Here is a 23,260-nt window from a genome sequence, read left to right as displayed (position 1 = left end):
TAATAATAACAGCTCCATTTTGGTTTGGAAGGGAAAAGAAATTATTTTGCTGCTTTCCCCAACCTTCACATTATAATCAGCTATTTCAGCAGCCAGAAAGGGATTCACAACTGCTACTGATAGCCTACAAAGGAATGCAAAAGGGTACAATTAATCAGAGAAATTCATTTAAATTCAGGATTCCAGGCTGCTAGACACAAATTGCCTTTTAAAACCGCAGTAAGTGATGAAGACTTGGAAATGTAACTGTGTGTTCTTCATTCAAGGTTCTTGCCTTGGCACAGGGATATTCTGGGTAGACTGCAGCTGGCACTGTGTGCATCTAAACAAATCTAAGCCTATTACTGCCTAAATAACTCAGAGAAAGAAAGGCTGTTACAAGAAGGAGACCAGCTCAAACAATCAGTCTGTCTGGTTATTGCACATATAATTTAATTACCTGATGAACCATTTTGAATCTGGTTTTGCATTCATGTAATATTCACATTGAGCAGAAGTTTCATGGGAAAGGGGCTGAATTTGAGATCAGGGAACCTCATTTAAAATCACAGTTCTGCTCTTCACTACTTGTGAGATTTTGGACAAGATACTTGGCCTCCTGAAGCCTCAATTTTCTCCTGCAGAAAATGGAATTATAATGTTGACAAAGTCTGGGCTCCCTCCTACCTATGATTGTTGTGAGAGAAGAGCCTTATAGCCCTTAAAGAACCAAAAAAATGTGGACCTTTGGCATTTTAGTGTTTTAATATCCTTGGACTCTAACCCTACTCCCTACTGATATGTTTAATTAATATTGATAATAGAAAATCCTGGGTATGGAGTATAAGCAAGACATAATGGTTTTTGTTGGATTTGAAATCAGAAAGACCTTGATTTAAATTGTGCTTCTCAGACTTGCTATAAATGGGACTATGGGAAAGTAAGCTTTATTAACCTCAATTTCCTTATCTGTAAAATAGGAATAAGAAGTACTTATAGTATTTATATAACTTATGCAATTATTATATAACTCAAATGAGATTTTATGTCTGTATAGTTACAAGGTGACCAAAAGTCTTAGTGAAGTTTCAGCTTTAGTGAGCTTAAAATGGCAGCTTTGTTGATCTGAAAGTGGTATAGAGATCTCCCCTTTTAGTATCCAATGTCTACCTCTCTTTTCCTCTTATCATTTGTGGTTAGCACATTGTTAACTGACTAGTGTGAAGCCAGGACACTGCAATTGTGTGCATTTTGCTGTTAATGACTTTTGTTCACTGGAATATGCCTGAGTTTGGAGTCAGAAGACCTGGTTTCATGTTCTGGATCTGCCACTTACTGCTCCTGTGTTCACTTCACCTCCCTGGGACTCAGTTTTCCTCAAATTAGTGGGTTGGACTATCTGGTCACCATGATTCCTTCTTGTTTTAGATCTAGAATTCTCTTGTTTTATGAAATTATATGCATCCATTTCTATAGGATTCCACAGCTTATCAAAGCATTTTCCTGATAACTCCCTCTCTCTATACTACAGCAGGCAATGCTAAGAGTATCATCCTCATTTGACAGATTAGGAAAGTTTGGTCCAGAGAGGTGAACTCATTAGGAAGCAAATAGAAAAGATGGGATTCAAACTCAGGACTTATACTTCCAAATCCTGTACTCTTTTGTACTGTACCATGCACCCTGCCTAATGTCACCATCGTCTCTGGCACGTAGATCTTAGAAGCAATATGGTGCAAGGGGAAAGGTCTCCCCTGCTCTGGGGTGAGAGAACTGAAGCTCAACATCTGACTCTGGCCCAAAACTATATGAACTTGGAAAAATATTGGGCATTTAACTTCCCTGGACTTCATTTTCCTCTGAAATTAAGGGGATGAGACTAAGTGACCTCTTGGGTTCCTTCCAGCTCTAGACCTATGACCCTTTAATCTATACTAAAATATGATTAATGCTCAATTAGAGATCAGAGAAAATAGCCCTATTGTGGTGACACTGCCCAAAGGATTTTTGTTTTTAATTTTATTATTCACTGCTTTTATTGTTTCAATTTTAAAATATGGAACCTGGAATCAGAGGATTTAGAGTTGAAAGTGACAGTGTCTAGTCCAGACCCCTGATTTTATAGAGGAGGCAGCTGAAGCTGAGAAAGGAATTGATTTGTTCAAAGTGATACCAGTAGTAAGCAGTGGAGAGAAAGATTTGAATACAAGTTTTCTAATTCCACACTCAGTGTCCTTTCCACTACAATGAACTACAGAAAAAAAAAAAGGATCCAATTACCTCCCTTCTTTGTCTTGTCTTTTGGAGTGATGGCTTATTGAACTCCCAAGCTGGAGTGTGAATTGAACAATAATTTTGGAGAAGATTATATTTCATCTAAAATGCAGCAAAGAAGTTTTGCCAGTGGACAGAATGAAATAACTTTAATTAAAAGCTGGATAAAAGCAGAAAAGTCTGGGGTGAGTTTTCTGCCTGGATTTTAAAATGATCTATTTGGACTATTAAGATGCACAGTGGTAGGTTTCTATATGACTAGATGAGATGCAACCTTACTGGGTAATTATATGCAGAGAAAGGTGCTAGGGAGTGTGTGTGTTTTGGAAAGCTCATTCACACTTTTCAGTGTCAGTCACAGATCTTTTAAATGAAATCATCTTGGATTAGAAATGGGATAGCTTCTGGATCCAAAGTGACCATACACACAGGGCAAAAGTTTCATGAAATAACCCTGTTGCAGACTGAAGGATGATACGTTTTATTAATCAGGTGACAAAGCTTCAGCATGTTATCAGCGACAACTTATGGGACTGAGATGTTCCAAGTAGTTTAAAAGACGTAGGATCAAAGTAGCATAAGTTCACTAAGAAGATGTGTATGGCCCAGGATAGCATGGCTGGTCATCTATAGAGAATAAAGGTAAGACATGGCCCACCCAAGTCCTATAGAGTGAGAACAGCAGAATGGGAAGATGACTGAATCCTTAGTGAAAGGAACTGAATTCAAATTTATATTTGAGTTCATACTACCTGTCCAATCTTAAGTGAGTCATTTAAATCTCTCTGGACCTTAGTTTCTTTATCTGTAAAATGTCATTTTCTATCTTTTGTCCATATGCAAATGTGTATATATATATATGTGTATATATATAATATACAACATACATATATCTAAACATATAAATTTGTGTGTATAACACATGATAGATCCCAGTTATACATTCATATATTATGCACATTTACATATTTATACATTAAAAGACTCAGAAGAAGGCATTCTTACACAGGGTAGATCCTCTATGGATTTGGGGAGAAAAAAACAAGTACAAGAATCTAAAAGGATGAGGAGGTTGTGACTGCCTCAGTGAGAGAGTGCTGGCACCCAGGAGACCATGAATTTATTGGACATTCGAAATGAGTAGCAAACAACATTTTTATTGCTGATGATCTAACCATATCTGTCATGCTAAACTAGAGTTCTCTGTTACTTCAGGGATATTATCTTGACTATAAATCTTCAGTTAAATTCTAGAAGCTAAGATTTCCCTTTGTATTTTCTTGTTGTATCTCAGTCAATCTGTGACAACTTTAACCTTAAATATGCCTATTCCCTACTCTCTAATAGAAGCCAGTTGAGAATTAAAGCTGAGGCACTGTACTCAGTGTACCCTGGGAATAGAATTCAGCTTGGAATTTCTCAACTCTTCCAGCCCAGGGATTTTTCATTGAATTCAGAACATTTGTTAAGCCTTTATTTTTTAACACTGTACTTATGTACTTTATGTTCTAGCTAGACTAGGTCATTATCTATCTTGTGTCATTTGCTCAATGCTTTTGCTCAAGCTGCCCCCTCTATACTTGGAATGAACTTTTCCCCTCCCTGTTCTTACCTCCCTTTTCCTCCCCCCCACCCCATCTTATTCTATTGAAAGCCTCCCTCACTTCTATTATGATCTAGCTCAGAAGTCAAAGACTTTATAAAAGCTTTTCTGATAACCCCATATTTTATACCTTCTCTCCCTGCTTCCCCAACGCGAGCCAAGATGAAATCAGACTTTCCTCAAAGTTCTCATAGTACTTTGCCAGGTTGGATCTCTCCTTTATGCCAATTTTACTCTCCCTTTTATTATAGTCATTTATATATTTGTATTTCTTCCTCTAAAACTGTTAGCTCCATGAGAGGTCAGGTCTTATTCCTGCTACCCAATTGTTGTTTGAATTGAATTATTCTACATCTCAGATTGTAAGCTCTATAGTCACTTTAGGAAATATAAAAAAAAAAGTTTAAGATACAGTGTCTTCTCTAGGGGTTCCTATAATCTAGTTAGGAAGGTAACACACACAGGCACACAATTAACAGTGTGACATGGAATAGAACTAGAAGGGACCTTAGAAACCAATTCGTCTGTAGAAAGAAATACATGAAATTATGAAAAGCAATACAGGTAGAACCAAGAGAATATTATATACCACTATAGAACTAATGTTTAAAGAATCACCTCCACAGAAAGAACTGAAAAATAGAAACACACATGACAGTTAATTTTTGTTTTGTTGTCAAGTGATGCCTTCTCTAGTGTGAGGAGGGGAGGCAAGAAGGGAGATACCTGGGAATTTTAGTGTAAGCAACAAATATATAAATAAAAAACAATTAGTTCAACCCCCTCAATTTTACAGATGATGAAACTGTCTCTCAGAATAGGGAAAGTGACTTAATAGTTTAGTGACCTGAGAGCAAATAACTTTCATTGGTCAGTCAATGAGCATTTTATTGAGTGCTAATTGCAACTAAGCACAGTGCTAAGTGCTGGGGATACAAAGGAAGACAAAAACAGGGTCCTTGCCTTAAATGAGCTGATACCTTAATGAGAGAGGCCACATGCTAATAACTAAGTCCATATAAAACTATTTTGGAAAATGTTAGAGAAAAGGCATAAGGGGAGGTGAGAGGGGGGATGAACAAGGTAAGGCCTTGTGCAGAAGATGGGATTTGAACTGGGGCTTGCCAAAAGCCAGGGAATCAAAGAGGGGATGGAGAGAAGAGAGAGTGCTTTCCAAGAATGGCAGACTCACTGAAAAGGTTGGGTGATGGAGTGTAATGTGCTGCTGCTGATTACTGAAGATTAAACATGGTATTTTGAAGACCTTTCCTCACACATTACTGAAGAAATAAAAACTAGTTGCTGTGATCTTTCTCTTTTCTACTGCTCTCCCTCTCCAGACCTCTTACTATCAGTCTCAACTCTTTCATTCATTCTGATCTTTGATGAAGAGGCTGTCCTTCTCCTGGCCAAGGTCATCTCCTCTCCTTGTCCTCTAGTTCTCATCCCCTGCTGTTTTGTGGGCAGTTCAAATCCTATGCTACTCATTGCTGTCTTAGTTGGCAAAATTGTCAGTTGTTTCTATGATTTGTTCTTTGGCCCAAAATTTTTTCTCCATTTAAATTTCATGCCTTTCTAAAATACTTTGACATGAGGCCTTGATGTCATCCATACCATCTCTTCAGACAGATTGCAACCTCAACCATCCTCTTTCTCGTGCTAATCTCCATCCTCTTCCCTTCTGCTGTTTGCTGGCTGCCTGCCTTCTAACCATGCTCAAGCTTCAGCCTTTGCTAGACCCAATTATCCTATTCCTCAAGCTATTGTCCTCACTCTCTCTTTCTTCTCTTGCTAAGGCAAGCTGCTTGAAAGAATTGTCTGATCTAATTGCCTCCACTTCCTCCCCTCTTACTTCTGACATCATCACTCAATTGGAACTGTTCTCACCAAAGTTATCATTGATCTCTTAATTGCCATATCTGATGGTCTTTACTCAGTCCAGATCCTTTTTAACCCTTCTGCATCATTTGACACAACAGTATTAAACAGACTATTCCTTCCTTTGGCATAATGTCTCCTGATTGGGTTTTTGTGATACTGTTCTTTCTCAGCTTTCCTCTTGCTTTCTGGCAACTTCTTCTCAGCCAGGCAGTTGAGTTATAGAACTATTGATATAGTGGATAGAACTCTGGCAGGAAGATCTGAGTTCAAGACTTGCCATGGAAACTTATTAGCTGTGCAACCCTGGGCAAGTCACTTAAACTTCTGTCTATCTCAGTTTCCTCATCTGTAAAATGGAGATAATAGTAGTTCTTATCCCCCAGGCTTATTTGAAGATTTAAATGTGATACTATTTGTATAGTATTTTGCAAACCTTAAAGTGCTACTTAAATACTTATTTATTATTATTATTGTAATTTCTCATTTTCCTTTATTGGATATGTTCATAGCTTGTCTCCCCTAATAGTAGGTGTACCTCGGGGCTCTTTCCTAAGTCCTCTTCCTTGTTAGTGAACTCATTAGCATTAATTTAATTAATATGTCTATGCAAATGACTCTAAGATTTATATCAAGCCCTACTCTCTCTTGGACTTTAGACCAGTATCACCAATACACTATTGTACATTTTGAACTAGATTTCCTGTAGGCATGTGAAACTTAAAACAGTCAAAACAAAACTCATTGTTTCTCTAAAAACTATCCTTCCTGAAGTTCTCCATTTCCATCTAGGGCACTACCATTATTCTAGGGATGTGGGTTTTCAATTTAGAGTAATCTTTGATTCTTCACTTGCCAATGATGATGCTATAGAGAATATTCATGCTTTGGAAGCCGGTTAGACTAGATGACCTGAAGTTCTTCCAATTCTGTTCTAAACGAATGGCTCTCCTTAAAATTTTATGATTTGTAGAGTCCTACTTATTTTTTAAAAAATTAATTTTATTTTTATTTTCAGTTCCAAGTTCTCTCCTTCTTTCCACTCCCTCTCTCTCACCCATTGGCAAGAAATATGATATGGGAACCTACTTTTAAGACTAAAAGTTTTGTGGTATAAGAGAAAGAGCACTAGGCTTGGCATCAGGAGATCTCGATTCAGCTTCTAATTCTGCATCTAACAAACCATGTAACCCAGCCCAACTCTTTAGCCAATGTGCCACCTAGCTGCCTTGATTGAAAATATTTCTAATGTAAATAGTTATATCACCTTTTTGGGATTCAAACTCAGAACCTCTGACTTCAGAGCCAGCACTCTTTCTTCTTAGGGATGAAGTAGAGAAGACAACCCACATGTGTCTAGTGGTTGCAGGCAGCCTGACCTGGGTCATAGTGAACCTGTGAATGCTCCTTCCAGAAATATTAACCTCTGGTATGGCAGACTAGGGAGAGGAGTGATGCAGTGAGGAAAAAAAGGAGTAGTAGTCATCATAGTAGTAGAATAGTAGCAGCAATAGTAAAAACTAGAACTCTGAACCAACCTTTATTTTTACAGATGTTCTGGATGAACTAGTGATGCTTCATCCTAGCTCGGTAAAATGTTACATTGCTTCCTAGAAATCCCCATAAGGCTGAGAAGCCAATATTGGCAAGTTTTCACTTACAAGGTTTGGCCCCTCTGAACAAAAAGCCCGCTTTACTTACTTGGAGGAGCATTTGCTGTGTGCAGCTGGTGGCACAGAAGGTGGAGTACTGGACCTAGAATCAGGAAGACCTGTGTTCAAATCTCACCTCATTCATTTACTAGCTGTCTGACCCTAGACAAGTTATAATCTCTGTTACCTTAAGTTTCCTTTTCTATAAAATGGTGCTAAAATCAGCAAAATCCCCTGTTGTTGTAAGGAAATAATATTTGTAAAGCACTTACTTAGCACAGTGCCTGGCATATAGTAGACTCTTACTAAATGCCAGTTCCCTTTTCCATATGTAAGCCATAGACTTTGCCTGTCTGAATGATATTCATAGTATAGCAGAGGAAGAGAACTATAAAACCAAAATTACTCTCATAAAGAGATGCAAAATATTCAGTGTAAACAACTATTAATACCCCTATCCTAGCATCCAAAGAAGTTAAGGTCAGGAAGAAGATAACACAAATGGTTTCCTGGCATATATGGTTATTTAGGGTCATAGGCTAGAGAGCTGGAAGGAAACAGAGTGATTATCTAATACAACCTCCTTTTTCTACAAGGCAGGAAAATGAGGCCAAGAAAGTCTGAATGATTTATTTGAAGTTACAAAGCCACCTTAGATGGGACCAAAAGAGTTAGCCCCTCTGATAACACTGTACCTTGTTCAGATGGACATTCCTAACTTTCTGTTTGGTATAGCCATATCCCTGGATTCTGTTGAATAATGCTAATGAGAAGGATGATCTTGTTTTACATTTCATACAACCTAAAGGTTACCAAATCCTTTTCTATTACTAATAAAGATGAAAATTTCACAATTATTTAGGGTATTTTAAGTTTTATAACTGCTCTGTCCAGAATAACCCTTTTAGGTACATAGTAACATTATTATCATCCTCATTTTATACATATTCATTGACTTGCTCAAGCTCCCTGTTGTGTTCATATGTGGGGAGATTTGTTAATATTTCAAATTTTCCTGAAGGAAATCAAACTGGAATGTGTCAAAAGGAAAGCAACTAGGATGAGGAGGGGCTTGAATCCATAATTTTAAGGATTAGTTGAAGGTACTAAGGGTGTTTAGCTTGGAGGCAACAAGACTTAGATGAACTTAAAAAAAACAATCTGCAGGATTATAATGGGGAAGAGGGATTAGATTTCTTTTGCTATGTTCTGTCATGGTTTGGGGTCTGGGAGAAGAGATAAAGCTTAAATGCCAAGATTAGAGTTAGCAATAATGGATAGAAGTTACAATGTGGCATATTTTGACTCAATGTAAAGAAATACTTAACAATGACAGTGATCAAAAAATAGAACACACTTATCTTTAGGGGTGATGAGTTTACCTCACCAGAGGTCTTCCACTGAAGGTTGGATCACCACTTGCCAGGAATTTATAGACACTATTTGTCCTTTCGTTAATGGTTCACTTAGTTGATCATTGAAATCCCTTGCCATTTTGGGATTCTGTGACTATATGATTTTTAGGTTGATACTAGGAAAGGTGAAAGGACTAAAGGACATTTCAGACCCTTTCAGTCAGGAAGCTGGGTTCCTATCAAATTTTCTTCTTGTTCTTTATCCCTGTAGCTTTTGGGGTCCTCTTTAGGGAATACACAGTGTTAATTCTTCCTCCCCTAAGTCCCCATATTGCTGCCACTTACAAAAGATTAATGTCTGTTGTGCATCTATGTTTCAGCTCCTCACAAATTTTATTTCCCCTACGTGAGTGTTTTTATTGCTCTGAGATTTCCAAGGTTCATGTTATTCATAAGAAAGTGGAGGTTTATTGGGTATTACTGAATTGAGAATCTTGACTATTTGAATGCTAATGAAGCATCATATTTTTTGGAATAACTAGAGCACTATATCTTCATTCAAGGTTTGGCAGAATGTAGGCGGATCTTTTCTCTTCCTTTCCTGCTTTGTCTTATCCCTCTGAGTTTCAGCAACATTTATGACTTATCAACTCAGAAGAAATAATTTTATATCACTTTTTCATAACAGAGTAGAGAGATTGGGTTTGAATCATGGCTCTAGCACTTTCAAACTGTATGACCCTGGGCAAATCACTTGTCTTCTTTGAATCTCAATTTCTTCATTTGTAAAATGGGGGTGATATAATAATACTTGTGCTATACTCTACAGGATTATTGTGAAGAAGGCATTTTTTAAGGTTTAAAATACTAGAGAAATGTTCATTGATCTTTTTATTACCTATGTGATAATCATCAATTATATATCATCCTTGATTATAAGCTGTGTGCTAAAGCACATCAAATGCTAATATTCTCAATTTGGTGCTCTAAGGCTTTGAATCACAGAATAAAACTATCAGGAAAATCAGAGTTACAGCATTTCACATAGGGTGATATAGCAAGTATAATTAGCTATAGCCTGTTAACAAAGATGGCTTATTCGTGAGGAGTGACAGAAAGGGCATCAAGAGTATTTAAATCAGAAAAAGGAGATGGATCAGGCCTGTAACAAAGGAGAAGGGTCACTGACAATCAGACTGGATATTGCAAGGCATCCATGAAATATGAAAACTATCAGAGCAGGGCCTCTACTATATGGGATGTTGAGGATTTATGGAAAGACATAAAAAGGAATAACATAAACTAAGAAAGCATAGGGGAATCGTTATCTGCCCTGATGGAAATCCTCACAAGGATGAAATTCTAGACCCAGAGACGTATTGAAGTAGAATATTACATCATATGGCAAAGTTGAAATTCCATAGAAATTCAAGTGAGTGAAGGAAAAGGAAAGCTTGTGTGAATTTGAGCCAATCTGCTAAAGAGTCCTATAGGGATCACTGGTTTGAGATTACAGTGACACCAGATGTCTACAAAAAAACTTACTCTCTGTTTTAAAGGGTCAGTGAGTAGATAAGAAGAGCATTGAAGAGTGTGATTGATAATTATTTTCCATGTCAGATAAAATACTTCTCAGATTGCTCTATCATGGCTATTAAAACAAAAAAAAATCCTATTAGCAGATTGGTTTATCTACTTCTATATTCATTTTGACACTGAACCAGCTAAATCAGTGCCTCTGAGGCAAATGGAGAAGCTAATATGCTTTGTGGATTTATAGCAAGTTGCAGTTTATGTGGAATAATGTGTATGCTTACGGTTGAGGTCAAAGGTATACCATGTTATTTAATACCTACTCCAGCTTCCCTTCCCACACACTAGGCTTTAGAGATACAGTAGGAGAGGACCCTATCTGGTTTAAAATTCTGACTCTTCCACTTCCTGGGTATCCTGGACAAATCAGTTAACCTCTTTGCTCCTCATGCTTCTTTATCTGTTAGTTGGAGATACCTATTGAACCACTGACATGGACTTTTCATGTAGGTCACATGAGAAAAAATACACTGAATTTTGTAAGCTCTAAAGCATGATGATTAGTCACTGATGGCTTTTGTTCCTATTTCCCATTACTCAAAGTCTCTGTCAATCTCTGTATCTCCCATAAGTTCACCACTTCTATGGGAGGTGTCAATGAAGTGGAAAGAGCACTCTGGTTGGGAGTCACAGGAACTATGTTTGACTCAAGACTGCCCTGCCACTTTCAACCCTAGCAGCCACAGACAAGGAGTCACTTCACCTTGCTGGAACATAGTTTTCTGGTTTATGAAAAGAGTAAGTTGTACAAAATGATCTCAGGGGTCCTTTCCAGCTCTAGACCTATGATCCTTTCCTAGAGTACCATGAAAGGAGAGGGTATTGTTTACTCCAAAACAAACTATTCCTATGGTGCTCAGCTTCTGTAATAGTGTTGATTCTGTCCTTTATAGTAGTATGATTATGTGAATAAAAAGGAAACTGAATAAAATCAAATGAATCTAATCAGGCCCATTTCCTTCCATGGCCATATTTCTGAGCTGTATATTCCTTCTTAAGATCAAGTACTTTTTGCACATTTCTCTGGGAATAACAGAGGATGACTTATAATTATAGAATTTTAGACATAGAAGGTATAACATATTTTAAGTGTCTACCTCATATACAAAACACTGTGCTAGATGCTGAGGAATATAATGTTTAGATAAAGTGTGATCCTTGACCTCAAGGAGCTTATTATCTAAAATACCATAGAAGTCATCTAGTCCTAACCTCTAATTTTATGGATGGGACAACTGAGACCCAAGATGAGAAGTGACTTCCTCAAATTCCAACCACAATTTAAGGCAGAGGTGGTACCAAGCTCATGTTATGACATTTTTGGATCCCTACACCAGGGCTCTTTCAAATATATCATTTTGCTTGAGATACTACCAGATTAATTGGCCATCCTACAAGGTATAGTTCCTAGTCATCCTCATATAGAGTCTGGCCTAGTAATTTTCCCACAACTCAAGGTCATAATTGACCTCAGCATAAATATTCCTTTTTTGTTTTATGGTTGATTTTAGTCATGTCTTGACTCTTCATGAACCCATTTGGGGTTTTCTTGGCAAAGATATTAGAATGATTTGCCATCCCCTCCTCCAGCTCATTTTATAGATGAGGAAATGGAGGCAAAGAATGTTAAGTGGCTTTCCAAGTGTTAGTCAGCTATGTAGTATACAGAATTGGGGTCATATAGTTTTTTCTTGATTATATCTATTTGATTCATTATTTCTAGCCCACTTTGAATTATAAAATGTTTTTCTATTATCAATTGAATCAGGGAACAAATGACCCGACGTGACTGCCAGATATGCAGCAAGATATGGACCTCTGACAATTCTGAACTTATCTTTGGTGGAGGAAGAAGATCTAAAAAATGCATACTCCCCAAAGGAAGTGAAGGATTGGAAGAAACATCATGGTGCATATATTGCTAACGGAGTTTGGTTAGGAGCAAATGGAAAACTGATGTTACCTAAATCCTTATATTACACATTTTGCAATTATATAATATCCTTATATTACACCAGAAAGGGCATTATGGAACTCTGGGCATGGCAGATTCTATAAATAGGTATTGGAATGCAAGGGGCATATATGAAGTTGCTATGAGAATTTCACAGAGGTGCAAAATTTGTATGCATTACAACCAGACAATCACAAAAGTTCATAGTCTGGGAGGAAAACCTTTAGCTTACACACCATTTGAATGCTTACAAATTGATTACATCACAATGCCAAGGAGTAATGGTTATAGATATGCTTTAGTAATAGTGGATAGATTAACTAAATGGCCAGAAGCTTTTCCAGCAAAGCGTAACGCCTCAGCTTTTGTTGTGAAAATCTTACTAAGAGAATTAATACCTAGATTCTCTATACCATTACATATTGCATCAGATTCTGGGTCCCATTTCGCAAATAAGATACTAGCTACAGTTTATGAAACGTTAGGAATTAAGAGACATCTACACTCAATATTTAGGCCGCAATCTAGTCGGCAGATTGAACGAGTTAATAAAAGTCTAAAAATTCTTATAGCAAAATTATGTGCAGAATCTCATATGAAATGGCCTGATGCATTGCCATTAGCACTATTCCACCTAAGAAGCCAACCCAACAGCATCACACATATTTCACCATTTGAAATGCTGTATGGACAACCACCATTCCATGGCAAAGCACCTCAAAGCATTTACAAATTATCACACCTAGGTATGGAATGCAAGCTATATGAATATATCAAATTGCTCAAGCAATGATTAAATCAACTTCACAAATTAGGCTTGATACATCAAAGAGTACCTTTTGATTTTGATCTACACAGCTTCCAACCCGGAGATTATGTTTACACCAGAAACTTCGCTAGGAAGACTGTGTTAGAACCCAAATGGATTGGACCTTTCCAAATAATATTAACAACTCCAAGTGCAATCAAAATTGAAGGAAAAGATCCGTGGTTCCATGTCACCCATGTCAAGCCAGCTAAAGACATGTCCCTACAACAACGACCACAAGACCCAGAAACTAGGCAAAACAAAGATCAATTAGCACCAACTGAACAATCAAGCAAGTCCTCAGTAAATCCAAAATCTATTCATAAGACCATAGAAACAGAGCAACAAACAGAACAACAATCAGAGCATGAATCAGAAGCAGAAGTAGACCAAGAACCAGTAAACAATCAGATTATACACCCAAATGATTATCCCAATCTCAATCACTTAGAAGAATCATCTGTAAATAATTATGATAATGAAAAAGAATCAATGAAGGAAGAAGACACAACATTTGATTTGCAATCAATACCAGATCTAGAAACTGATGATGACGAATGAATGAAAGCACAAAGACTTAATTACGAACTTTTATTTTTTGGTTACCTATAATAATCATCTTTATTAAAATCATAAAAGAAAAGAAGAAGAGAAAATAATCATATATGATAGACATTTAAAAATTTGTTCCTGACACAAGTCAGAAGGTGACAAGTGCTGGTGCATCAAAGCAACATAAATCAGAAGTTGACAAGTGCGGGTGTATCGAACATCTCACTTGTTGCTGACTACGCAGATCGTCACGAGGACAGCAAACCTGAGAACTACAAAGATATCCATGACCAAATACATCTATCGTAAAGAGGACATCCACACTGAAGAGGAACATCGAATCAGCGTGGGACACATGTATTTGGAAAAGAGATAACTTACACCCAACAGAATTCTCACTGCACACAACACTAGATTCCATCCAAGCAGTACATGCTAATTACAAAAGAATTCCGGTGGAGTAAGTATGTAACACATCATTACACGGATAAGTCAATAGACAACACATAAAACATTTTCCTGACTTCACATTTACATGTGAAACATAAACTTTCACTTAAGAGAGAAGGGTATATCTGCCTTAGTAAAAGAAAGTCTCTTACTATGGTACAGACACCGTTCTACTCAAATCACCTGACATGTCATGTACATATATAATTTTGATTACTAACCATTAGCAATAAGTTTACTAACACACAGGGATAGTTTAGTTAGTTTAGTAAGTTAGTACAGGGACAGATCTTTCTAAAATTTTCTTTGTAAATATTGTACATAGCAAAGGTCTATGGTTTAACCAATAGACTTACAAAAGATATAGGCTTACTTATTACTAACATTTCTAACATAGGCATAAGTGTACTAACCTATTCATACACTAACTTTAGCAAGAGAACTACAATTTAGAAGCATATTTGCAAAAAATATTTGCAAAACTTTTCTTAATTAATATCTGAGTAGTTCATAAAATTAGGTAATGCATAGATAGGATTCATTACTTTGTTCTAGTTAGCAAAAATTAGCCTTAAAAATGTGTGAATGTTTATAATGTAATTTGTTTTCCTTTCTGTTCAAAATTTTTTTTTGGAAAAAATGAAATCCCCATTCCTCTCCTATACTTTTACTTTATCCCATCTTAGTTTTAGCTTATTTGGTTGTAGCATAGTTTAGGAGATAGCAACCTTTTATTATTTTGCAAACTTAGTTAGGGATAAGAGCTTAGTAAGAATTTAGCTTAGTATAAGAGTAGTAATCCCTTAGACTTTAGTAATTATTAAAATGGTGCTAGTTGCACATTTTGAAAAGAAAAGGGGCATTTGTAGTATACAGAATTGGGGTCATATAGTTTTTTCTAGCTTTGGCTGGGTTCCAAAAGCTATTAGAGGTTTGGAATCTTGAGGAAGAGGAGTTGGCTGGATCTTCCATGGAGGGAGGTTGTGAATCAGCTGAGCTGCTTTGATTACCTAGCTTTAATATTGACATTTAGCCTAGCTTTGATATATTTACTTAAAAATTTATTATTTTAGATAAACCCTTTATATCTTCCTATCCTAATACCATCCCTGCTTTCCCTCCCTTACCTTATATGTCTGTGGAGTTAATAAGGAGAGTAATTAGAGAGGAGTTAAATCTGTGAAGAGTTACCTGATTGACAGCATTAGTTATAGTTAGTCAGTCATCATTTATTCCCTTTAGATAGTAAATAGCACTTAGTAAAGCTGAGTTTAAAGGCAGGTCCTTACTCAGACTCCATCTTTGCTTCCCTTCCCCCACCTGAGACAACTGATAGGGCTTTCCTTTGATCCACCTTCCTAACAAACATCCTTCAAACAAAATAAACCCTTTTGTGTTTCAACAGCCCTATTAGTGTAATTTGGCTGTTAGCTATCAAGAGGGAAGAAGAGGGAAAGAGACAACACACTCTGGGCTTAGAGGGAAGCTGGGCATCCATCTTGAAGGAAGGTGTTACTTCAAAACAGGTCCCTTCCTGTGAAATTAACTAAAGCCTGTTTGTTAATTTCAGTCTAGTCTATTTCCCTCAGCTTGTGTTTGAGTCTAAGTCCCAGTCTGTAAGCCTGCTGTGTTTGTCTGTTTAGTTTAATTTCTCTTCTCCCTGAAAATCTCTGTTTCCCTTCTGTGTTATACTCCTGATTTCAGTCCTATTATACCCTGAATCTCCTTTAATCCCAGCCTATCTGTAACTGAGATTACCCACTTAGCAAGTCTCAAACATCCTCCTTTCAAACTTCCTTATACCCCACCTTTCCTCAAATTACCCACATTACAACTAGTTGTGTCTGGAATAGTCTTTATGACTTCAGACCCAGCACTTTACCCACTGCACAACCTAACTGCTCTAATATTGCTTTAGCTTATTCCTAACTGGGAATCTTGTTTCATAGCCAAAGCCAAAATTATGCATTTAGTCAAATACATAATTCAAATTAGCCCCTTATTTCCTCTTCATTTTCTTCACCACTCTTTTGCAGTTGGGGGGGTGGGCCTAATTGTTAGGTAAATTCCTTTCTGAGATTTTGGGTTTGAATCTCTATTCTGTTACTGTCTGTGTGACTTTAAATTCAAATATCTTCATCCTACTGGATTTCAATCATCTCAGCTGAAAAATGATAGTATCAACCTAGATGATCTTTAGAGACTTTTCAGATTCTCAATTCTGTCATCTAGTTTCAGCTAAGAAGATAAAGAACATAATGATATGTTTAATCACTCAATCAACAAGTATTTATTAATTCCCTATTGTGTGTCAAGTTTTGTGCTAAGGGAAATCTGTTTTAAAATGATACCCCTTTTCTTCTTCAGATGGGGTTTCTAGGAGATTCCTAATTGGCCTCTACCCCTCCTCATTTCTTTTGCTTTGAAATTTACAGTCTTCCCCATAATAATCTTACGTCAATACCAAGGTCAAGGGGAAAGGAAAGCTAGGAATTGCCAGACCAATCAGCACCATGGTTAGCGAATATGTGTCTCCAAGGATGTATTGAAACAAGTGCAGAGACATTTTTCATTAGGCTTCCTCCGTCCACAGTTTCATCACAAAGGACCCCAGAAAAACACCAGAAATATTAAAAAATAAAAAAGGAAAGAGACCATGTGTTTCATGCAAGTGTTTCATATGAATAGTGCTAAAATCTAGAGAGAAAAGCTGAATTTGCTAAAGGCACTGCTACGGCCTTTGGGAATGAGAAAGCATCAAGTGGGATTGTGACATGGGATGTTGTAAGGAAGGTGATTTTGATGAACAAGTCTAGATTTGTAGGAAATGTACACATCCGCACACGCACGTGCACACACACACACACACACACACACACACTATTCTTCATGACTTCTGTGGACAAAGACCTAACTTATTTATAAAGGCAGCCTTTGTCAAAAATACATAGGCTTCTCATTTAGCAGTGTGAACAAACATTGCTTAAAGTTATTTTAGACAGTAATAGTTCTTTCAGAGTTTGGAAGCAAAGACTTTTCTGAAGTTCTTTACATCATTTTTCAAGTGATAAAATCCTTTATTTCTTTCTGTGAACAGATATCTCATTTTACTCTCCAAAGAGTCTTTTATTATTATATATACATTAATTATATTTACACACACATATATATAATTAATATATATTAATAAGATAATGTTTGTAATATCACAAGATAAATTACAAACATTGTCTTTTTAATTCATCATAGCACAGCCTTGTAAAGTGACTGTTAGACTAACTGCTACCCCCATTTATAGATAAGGACACTAAGGCTCAGTAACATCATGTGGGACACATAGCTAACAAGGTAGGAATTTGAATCTAGCTCTCTTCTAATTGCAAGTATGATACTCTTTCCACTATACCACATTAACAGAGCTACTACATGGTCCTTAGACATTATACTCCATTTCTCTCATTTTACAGATGAGATTCAGGTTGGAGAACCAATCCTGAAGTTTTATTTTATCCACTGGTAATATGGTGCTCTTTAAGAAACTTTAGGGGTTAGCTGAGTGGCTCAGTGAATTGAGAACCAGGCCTGAAGATGGGAGGTCCTAGGTTCAAATCTAGCCTCAGACACTTCCTAGATGTGTGACCCTGGGCAATTCACTTAACTCCCATTGCCTAGCCTTTACGGCTCTTCTGTGTTAGAACCAATACATAATATTGACTCTAAGAAAGAAGGTAAGGGTTTTAAACAAAAGAAAGAAACTTCAACAACTTCCCTTCTAACTCAGTGACAACTTGTAATAACTACCTAATAGACTCATAATTAAGTTTCTTCTAATTAAATAGTTGTAGCTTTAAGGGGGTTAAATAATTCCCATTTATAAATGATATGTAGGTCACAAGATTTAGAGACTTTGCAGAATGTTTTTTTAATTGTTTCTATAGCAATTAGCACAGTGCCTGGCATATAGTAGGCACTTAATAAATACCATATTGTATCCTATTACCTTGGCCAATCCCTTCTTTTTACAAATGAGGAAACTTTCTGAAGAAAAGGCAAAATGATTTCTCCAGTCATACAATCATAAGCAGATCCAAATCTTGACCTTTGAACTCTAAACCCAGATATTCTTTAACCTTTTCTTTGTGGGTATTATTTCTCACCCCCAGTTCTTTAATCACCTTCAAGGACCTTGCCTTTTCTAGTTATCTTTCTATTTACAATAATACACATATGGCAGAGACATTGGACCTGGACCTGGGAGCACTGAGTTTTAATCTTGGATTTGACATTTACTAGTTGGGTAATTGCAGGCAAATTGTTTCATCTCTCTCCCTCAGTTTATATTAGCAAAATGGGTACAACAATACTGCCCACCTCACAGGATTGTTTTGAGGAGGATACATTTAAATCTTAATACCTATAGAAATGAGAGTTGTGATTATTTCTCTTGATGCCTATAGTAGCCCCTGGGCTTGAGTAGTATTGAATATCATTGTAAAGTTTATAACCCCTCAAAACATGGTAAATAAATAATGCTTTTTGTTCTGTCTTCTATATTATCTTCATGCCCTTCCAGCATTTCCTGGACTTGCAGGTGCCATGGGTTCAAATCCTGTCCCTGCCACAACTATATAACTTTGAACAAACCATTTCCTTTCTCTGGACCCTAATTCTCCAATTTTTCAAATGGAGAGTTTGCACTAGATGATATCTGGGGGGCTTTTCAAGGCCAAGATCCCATAACTCTTTCTCTTCCATGTTATAAAATGAACCCAGCACTCGCTGCTTGCAGTGGCATTTGTAAAAGTCAACAATGTATTCCATTATGATGGGTGGGAAGGAGGTAGTTCTTGATAGTTCGATTACATCAGCATTAAATTACTCTTCCCTTTAAAAATTCCAATTTTTGCTTAATCAATTTTTTAAACTGTCTCCAATGACATGTTGTTAAGGAGATGGCAAAGTAAAAGGAATGCTTTTTGCTGAACTTGGATCTTTTAAACAAGGATGCTCCTTCAGTAGTAATGTTAGGCCTGACAAAGAGTCAGAGTTGGAGGGGCATATCATACTTAGCTATGCTCAGATGTGCTCATATAGCATCAGATCTGAAATGCATCTCAAAAACTTGAGCATGGAATTGCAGAGCTTAGAACCATATATCATAGAATCACCAAGCTGGAAGGTGCTTTAGAACCTAGAATAAAGAATGATGGAGTTAGGAACATCTTAGAAAATAACATGTCTGAACTGGAAGGAATTTCTAGATCATCTCATCAAATCCCATCATTTTTCAAAGAAGGAAACAGGAGGATTGATAGGAGAATTGATTTTCCCAGGATCCCACAGCAAATTAGCAGCAGAGGAAGAATTTTAAAAGGCAAGCCTCATTTCTTCCAGCCAAGTCCTTCTTTTCTCTCCCTCCCAGCCTTCTTAGCAACCCAGGGAGAATGCAAACATGACATTTAATTGTCATGTTGCTTTGATGTATCAGTTCCCTACATGGACACTAACAGCTGATTTCTGTCCTAGGTCACTATTCTCGTCAGCCTGGCTCTGGCATTTCTTGCCTGCATTGTGTTTCTGGTGGTTTACAAGGCTTTCACCTATGACCACAGCTGCCCAGATGGCTTTGTTTATAAGGTAAGAGGGATATCCATCAGGATGGTTGCCTGGGCTAATCAGGGCATGTGATTGGGTCCACGTTACTGGGCCGCCTCCGTTTGTATCTAGGTAAAGTAAATGAATGGGGAAAAGGCGGGTGGGGTCCGGGCTGAGAGGTCACCTCTGGTTAACTCTACTCTCTCTTCCTCTCTCTCCCTCTCCTCTCCCCCGCTCCCCCCCTCCACTCTCTCTCGCTCTCCCTCCTTCTCGCTCTCTCCCTACCCCAGCATAAGCGCTGCATCCCCACCTCCCTGGATGCATATTACTCCGCACAGGATTCCAGCTCCCGGGGCCGGTTCTACACTGTCATTAGTCACTACAGCGTGGCCAAGCAGACCAGCTCCAGGGCCATCGCACCCTGGCTCTCTGCAGCAGGACCTATCAGCCACGAGGCAAAGGCTGTGAAGGCGGATGGCCATTAAAGATGCCCCAGGGGAGGAGAGGGAAAGGGGAGGGAGGGGGGAGGGGAAGGGCCCCGGGCCTGGCAGAACCAGGCTCGCTTACTCGACAGCACAGTCCACCTGGGGTTCCACAAAGGCAGGAGCGAGCCTAAAGGAACACACCTGAGGAGTTTGAATTGATATTTACTTTGGTCCATTGTTATTCTCGTTGATTTGTTAACTAACTTGAGTCAAGCTCTTGTACAAAGGCATGTTTGGTGTTGATTGTTACAATGTAAAATATTTTTCAAAACCTTGCTTACTATTTGTTAGGGAAAAGAAAAGACAAAATGTAATAAAAAACAAGTCATTCTCCCAGAACCCGGCCCAATTCCAGAGACACCAAGAGAAAGGGAAGGATCTGCTGAGGTCCTCTTCATGGAGAGTATGGCCATGGCCTGGGCAGGCTCAGGAGAATGGAGGTGAAGCCAGTTTTCCAGTGGGGGCGGGGTGGGGGGAGGGTTAGGGAGGTAGGGGGGATCTTTCATGCCGTGTGTGTGCTAGGGTGATCTGTAATCTTCTGTCTGGGCTTGAGCTGGCCTGGCCTCTCACTGATTCATAGAAACTACTCCTGCCAGGGGACAGGAACTTGAAAAAGTAAGTGAAGGCTTAGTAAAAGTATTTTCAGTCTGAGTTAGTGACCTGGGAAGGGCTTTCCCTTCTATCCAGGTATGGGAAGACCTTGTGGTTTGTAACATCAACTTATCTCTCTTCCAAATGAGATGAGGTCTTTGCCCACAAGATATTTTCTGGAAGGTTCTTGGTACAGATTCTTAAACTGGCTCCTACCTGCAGTATTCATTGCACAGCAAGGCCAGATTTTGCACATATGTGTCCAGGGGACTGACTGGATATCATTACTGACCCGTTACCTGCTAAACCTCCCATCTGCTAATTTGTCCTGGGCAGGCCATAGAGAAACCATGTTGAAGGAAGAAAGAAGGAAAGAGTCATAGTAGCAAGTATGGGGGATAGGGCTTCCCAGTAATCTCCGACAAGCTGTTTGAAGGGTATAGCAGAAGAGACCTGGATCTGATGAAGTTGTCGATGCCATTATACTCAACAACTATATAGAAAAAATAGTATAGTGAAACTGTAATGCCAAAAGCTATCAGCTGACTTTTTGTCCCCACCATGATTCACCTGTAAATTCATCTGTCACTAGAAATGGGAAACAAAGAAACAAAATGACCCCCAGAAAACTGCTGAATAATTTATAATTTTGTGGCGTATTTTTGTCAGTAGGTAGCAGAGACTGAAGTATTTTTTGGTGTAATTCTTGAACTTTTCTGAGAAGAAAAAAAATAAAGATAGATGTGTCTGAGAGTCCTCAACGTTCCTGACTCCCTGTGTCTTTTGTTCATCCTGTCCAAGAGTGGAAGGGCATGGGGGTGCCTATGACAGAACATGGTACTAAGCATGTTGTTTAGTGGGTCCTGGGATGGGACCCTCTGAACCTAATTTGGAAAACATATTTCATATGCTGGTGATCTGGTGGTACTGGGGAGGAGGAAACCTAATCTATGGACAGTTCGTTTAAAAACACAACTTTTATTTATATAGCACCTACTGTGTGCCAGGTACAGTGCTGTTAAGCACCTTATGAATATTATCTCATTTGATCCTCACAACAATACTCAGAGTACAAGCTATTAACATCCTTATTTTAAAGGTGAGGAAAGCAAACAGAGATTAAGTTGACTTGCCCAAAGTCATGATTTCTTTTCTAAAACATAAAGAGTTTTGAGTGGGATGAGCTTGATTCTGAAATAAGAGAACCTCATTTCAACCTCATTGAAAAGATGAGGGAACTGAGGCTCAAGAGAGGTAAAATGACTTACCCCAAATCATTTAGTCAGTAAGTGAGAGAAATGGACTTCAAATTTTGGTATCTAACTGCAAATCCAAGGCTACATTGCAATTCCTAAGTCCAATAACAAATACATATGTCATTCCTTAGCCTTGGATATTTGTACCATTTTCAAAATGGAGCTAATAATAAAGGTGTAGGTGTCTATCTTAAAGGAATTTTCATTCATTCAACAAATGCTTATTTTTTAAAACCTTTATCTTTCATCTTGGAATCAATACTGTGTTTTGGTTTTAAGGCAAAAGAGTGGCAAGGGGCTAGGCAATGGGGGTTAAGTGACTTGCTCAGAGTCACACAGCTAGAGAGTATCTGAGGTCAAATTTGAACCCAGGACCTCTTGTCTCTGGGTCTGACTCTCAATCCACTGAGCTACCTAGCTGCCCCTCAGTGCTTATTGAGAAATGTATATGTTAGACATTTTTTGTGTGGCCAGTCTTGGATTCAGGGAAAATTAATAAAAATATATTTATAAAATAATCATTGGCTATTACATATCAATATGAAATCTTTTTCAAGGCCTTGGCCAAATAAGAATTGATAGTCCAGGAAATTATTTCTTCCTTTGTTTCTCTCTCTTTGTCTCTCTGTCTCTCTCTTTCTCCCTCTCTGTGTTTCTCTCTTTCCTTCCTCTCTCCATGAATGCACAGGACTGAGGTTTTTTGTTTTTTTGCTTTTGTTTATTGGGGTGCCACTGTTCGGATATCACCTAATGACCAGCCAACCTTCTGTCAAATGAGAATGACCTTGGCCAAACTCAGTAAGGAATAGATAATCCTGAAGACAGCTTAGCTATGGAAAATGAGAAAGAAGATAACAAAGATAACATCAAGGGATCACTGATCACTTGCATGTCTTTTCTTCACTATTAAGGCTCTAATAGGTGAGGTCAAGGTAAGTGGAACTATTGTCAAGTGCAAATGTAGTATGTACTCTGCTCTGTGCCTGCTTATACTACTTGAGAGAAAATAGCAATGCCTCAGCCTTCTACAGCCATCAGTCCCTTATCACCAGGCCTTTCCCCATTAGGACAATAGGACCTTGTTGGAAAACCAGTCTCAAGTACCAGTCCCAAATAAGAGCCAAGGCTTTACATGGGTAATATCCTCTGTGTGTATCATCCACCACCATCTTGGAACGAATTAGAGGGACTGGAATCAAGCATGAGTTCAGTTGGATTGGATCTCCTTGTGGATT

At 38.0% G+C, this 23,260-nt stretch overlaps 1 protein-coding gene across 1 annotated transcript in view; it reads left to right on the top strand.

Annotated features, from left to right (window-relative positions):
- NSG2 (neuronal vesicle trafficking associated 2) overlaps positions 1-20,178 on the top strand; it is a 70,538-nt gene extending 50,360 nt beyond the window's left edge. The window contains exons 3-4 of the mRNA XM_044661674.1: positions 19,625-19,735; positions 19,984-20,178. Coding sequence (XP_044517609.1) covers positions 19,625-19,735; positions 19,984-20,178 — 306 coding nt within the window. The remainder of the gene's footprint in view (positions 1-19,624; positions 19,736-19,983) is intronic.
- Positions 20,179-23,260: the final 3,082 nt, after the last annotated feature.

Source organism: Gracilinanus agilis, chromosome 2 (assembly GCF_016433145.1).
Source record: "Gracilinanus agilis isolate LMUSP501 chromosome 2, AgileGrace, whole genome shotgun sequence".
NCBI classification, from domain to species: domain Eukaryota; kingdom Metazoa; phylum Chordata; class Mammalia; order Didelphimorphia; family Didelphidae; genus Gracilinanus; species Gracilinanus agilis.
Note: the sequence above shows the minus strand (reverse complement) of the source record. Positions and strands in the feature narration are given on the sequence as shown.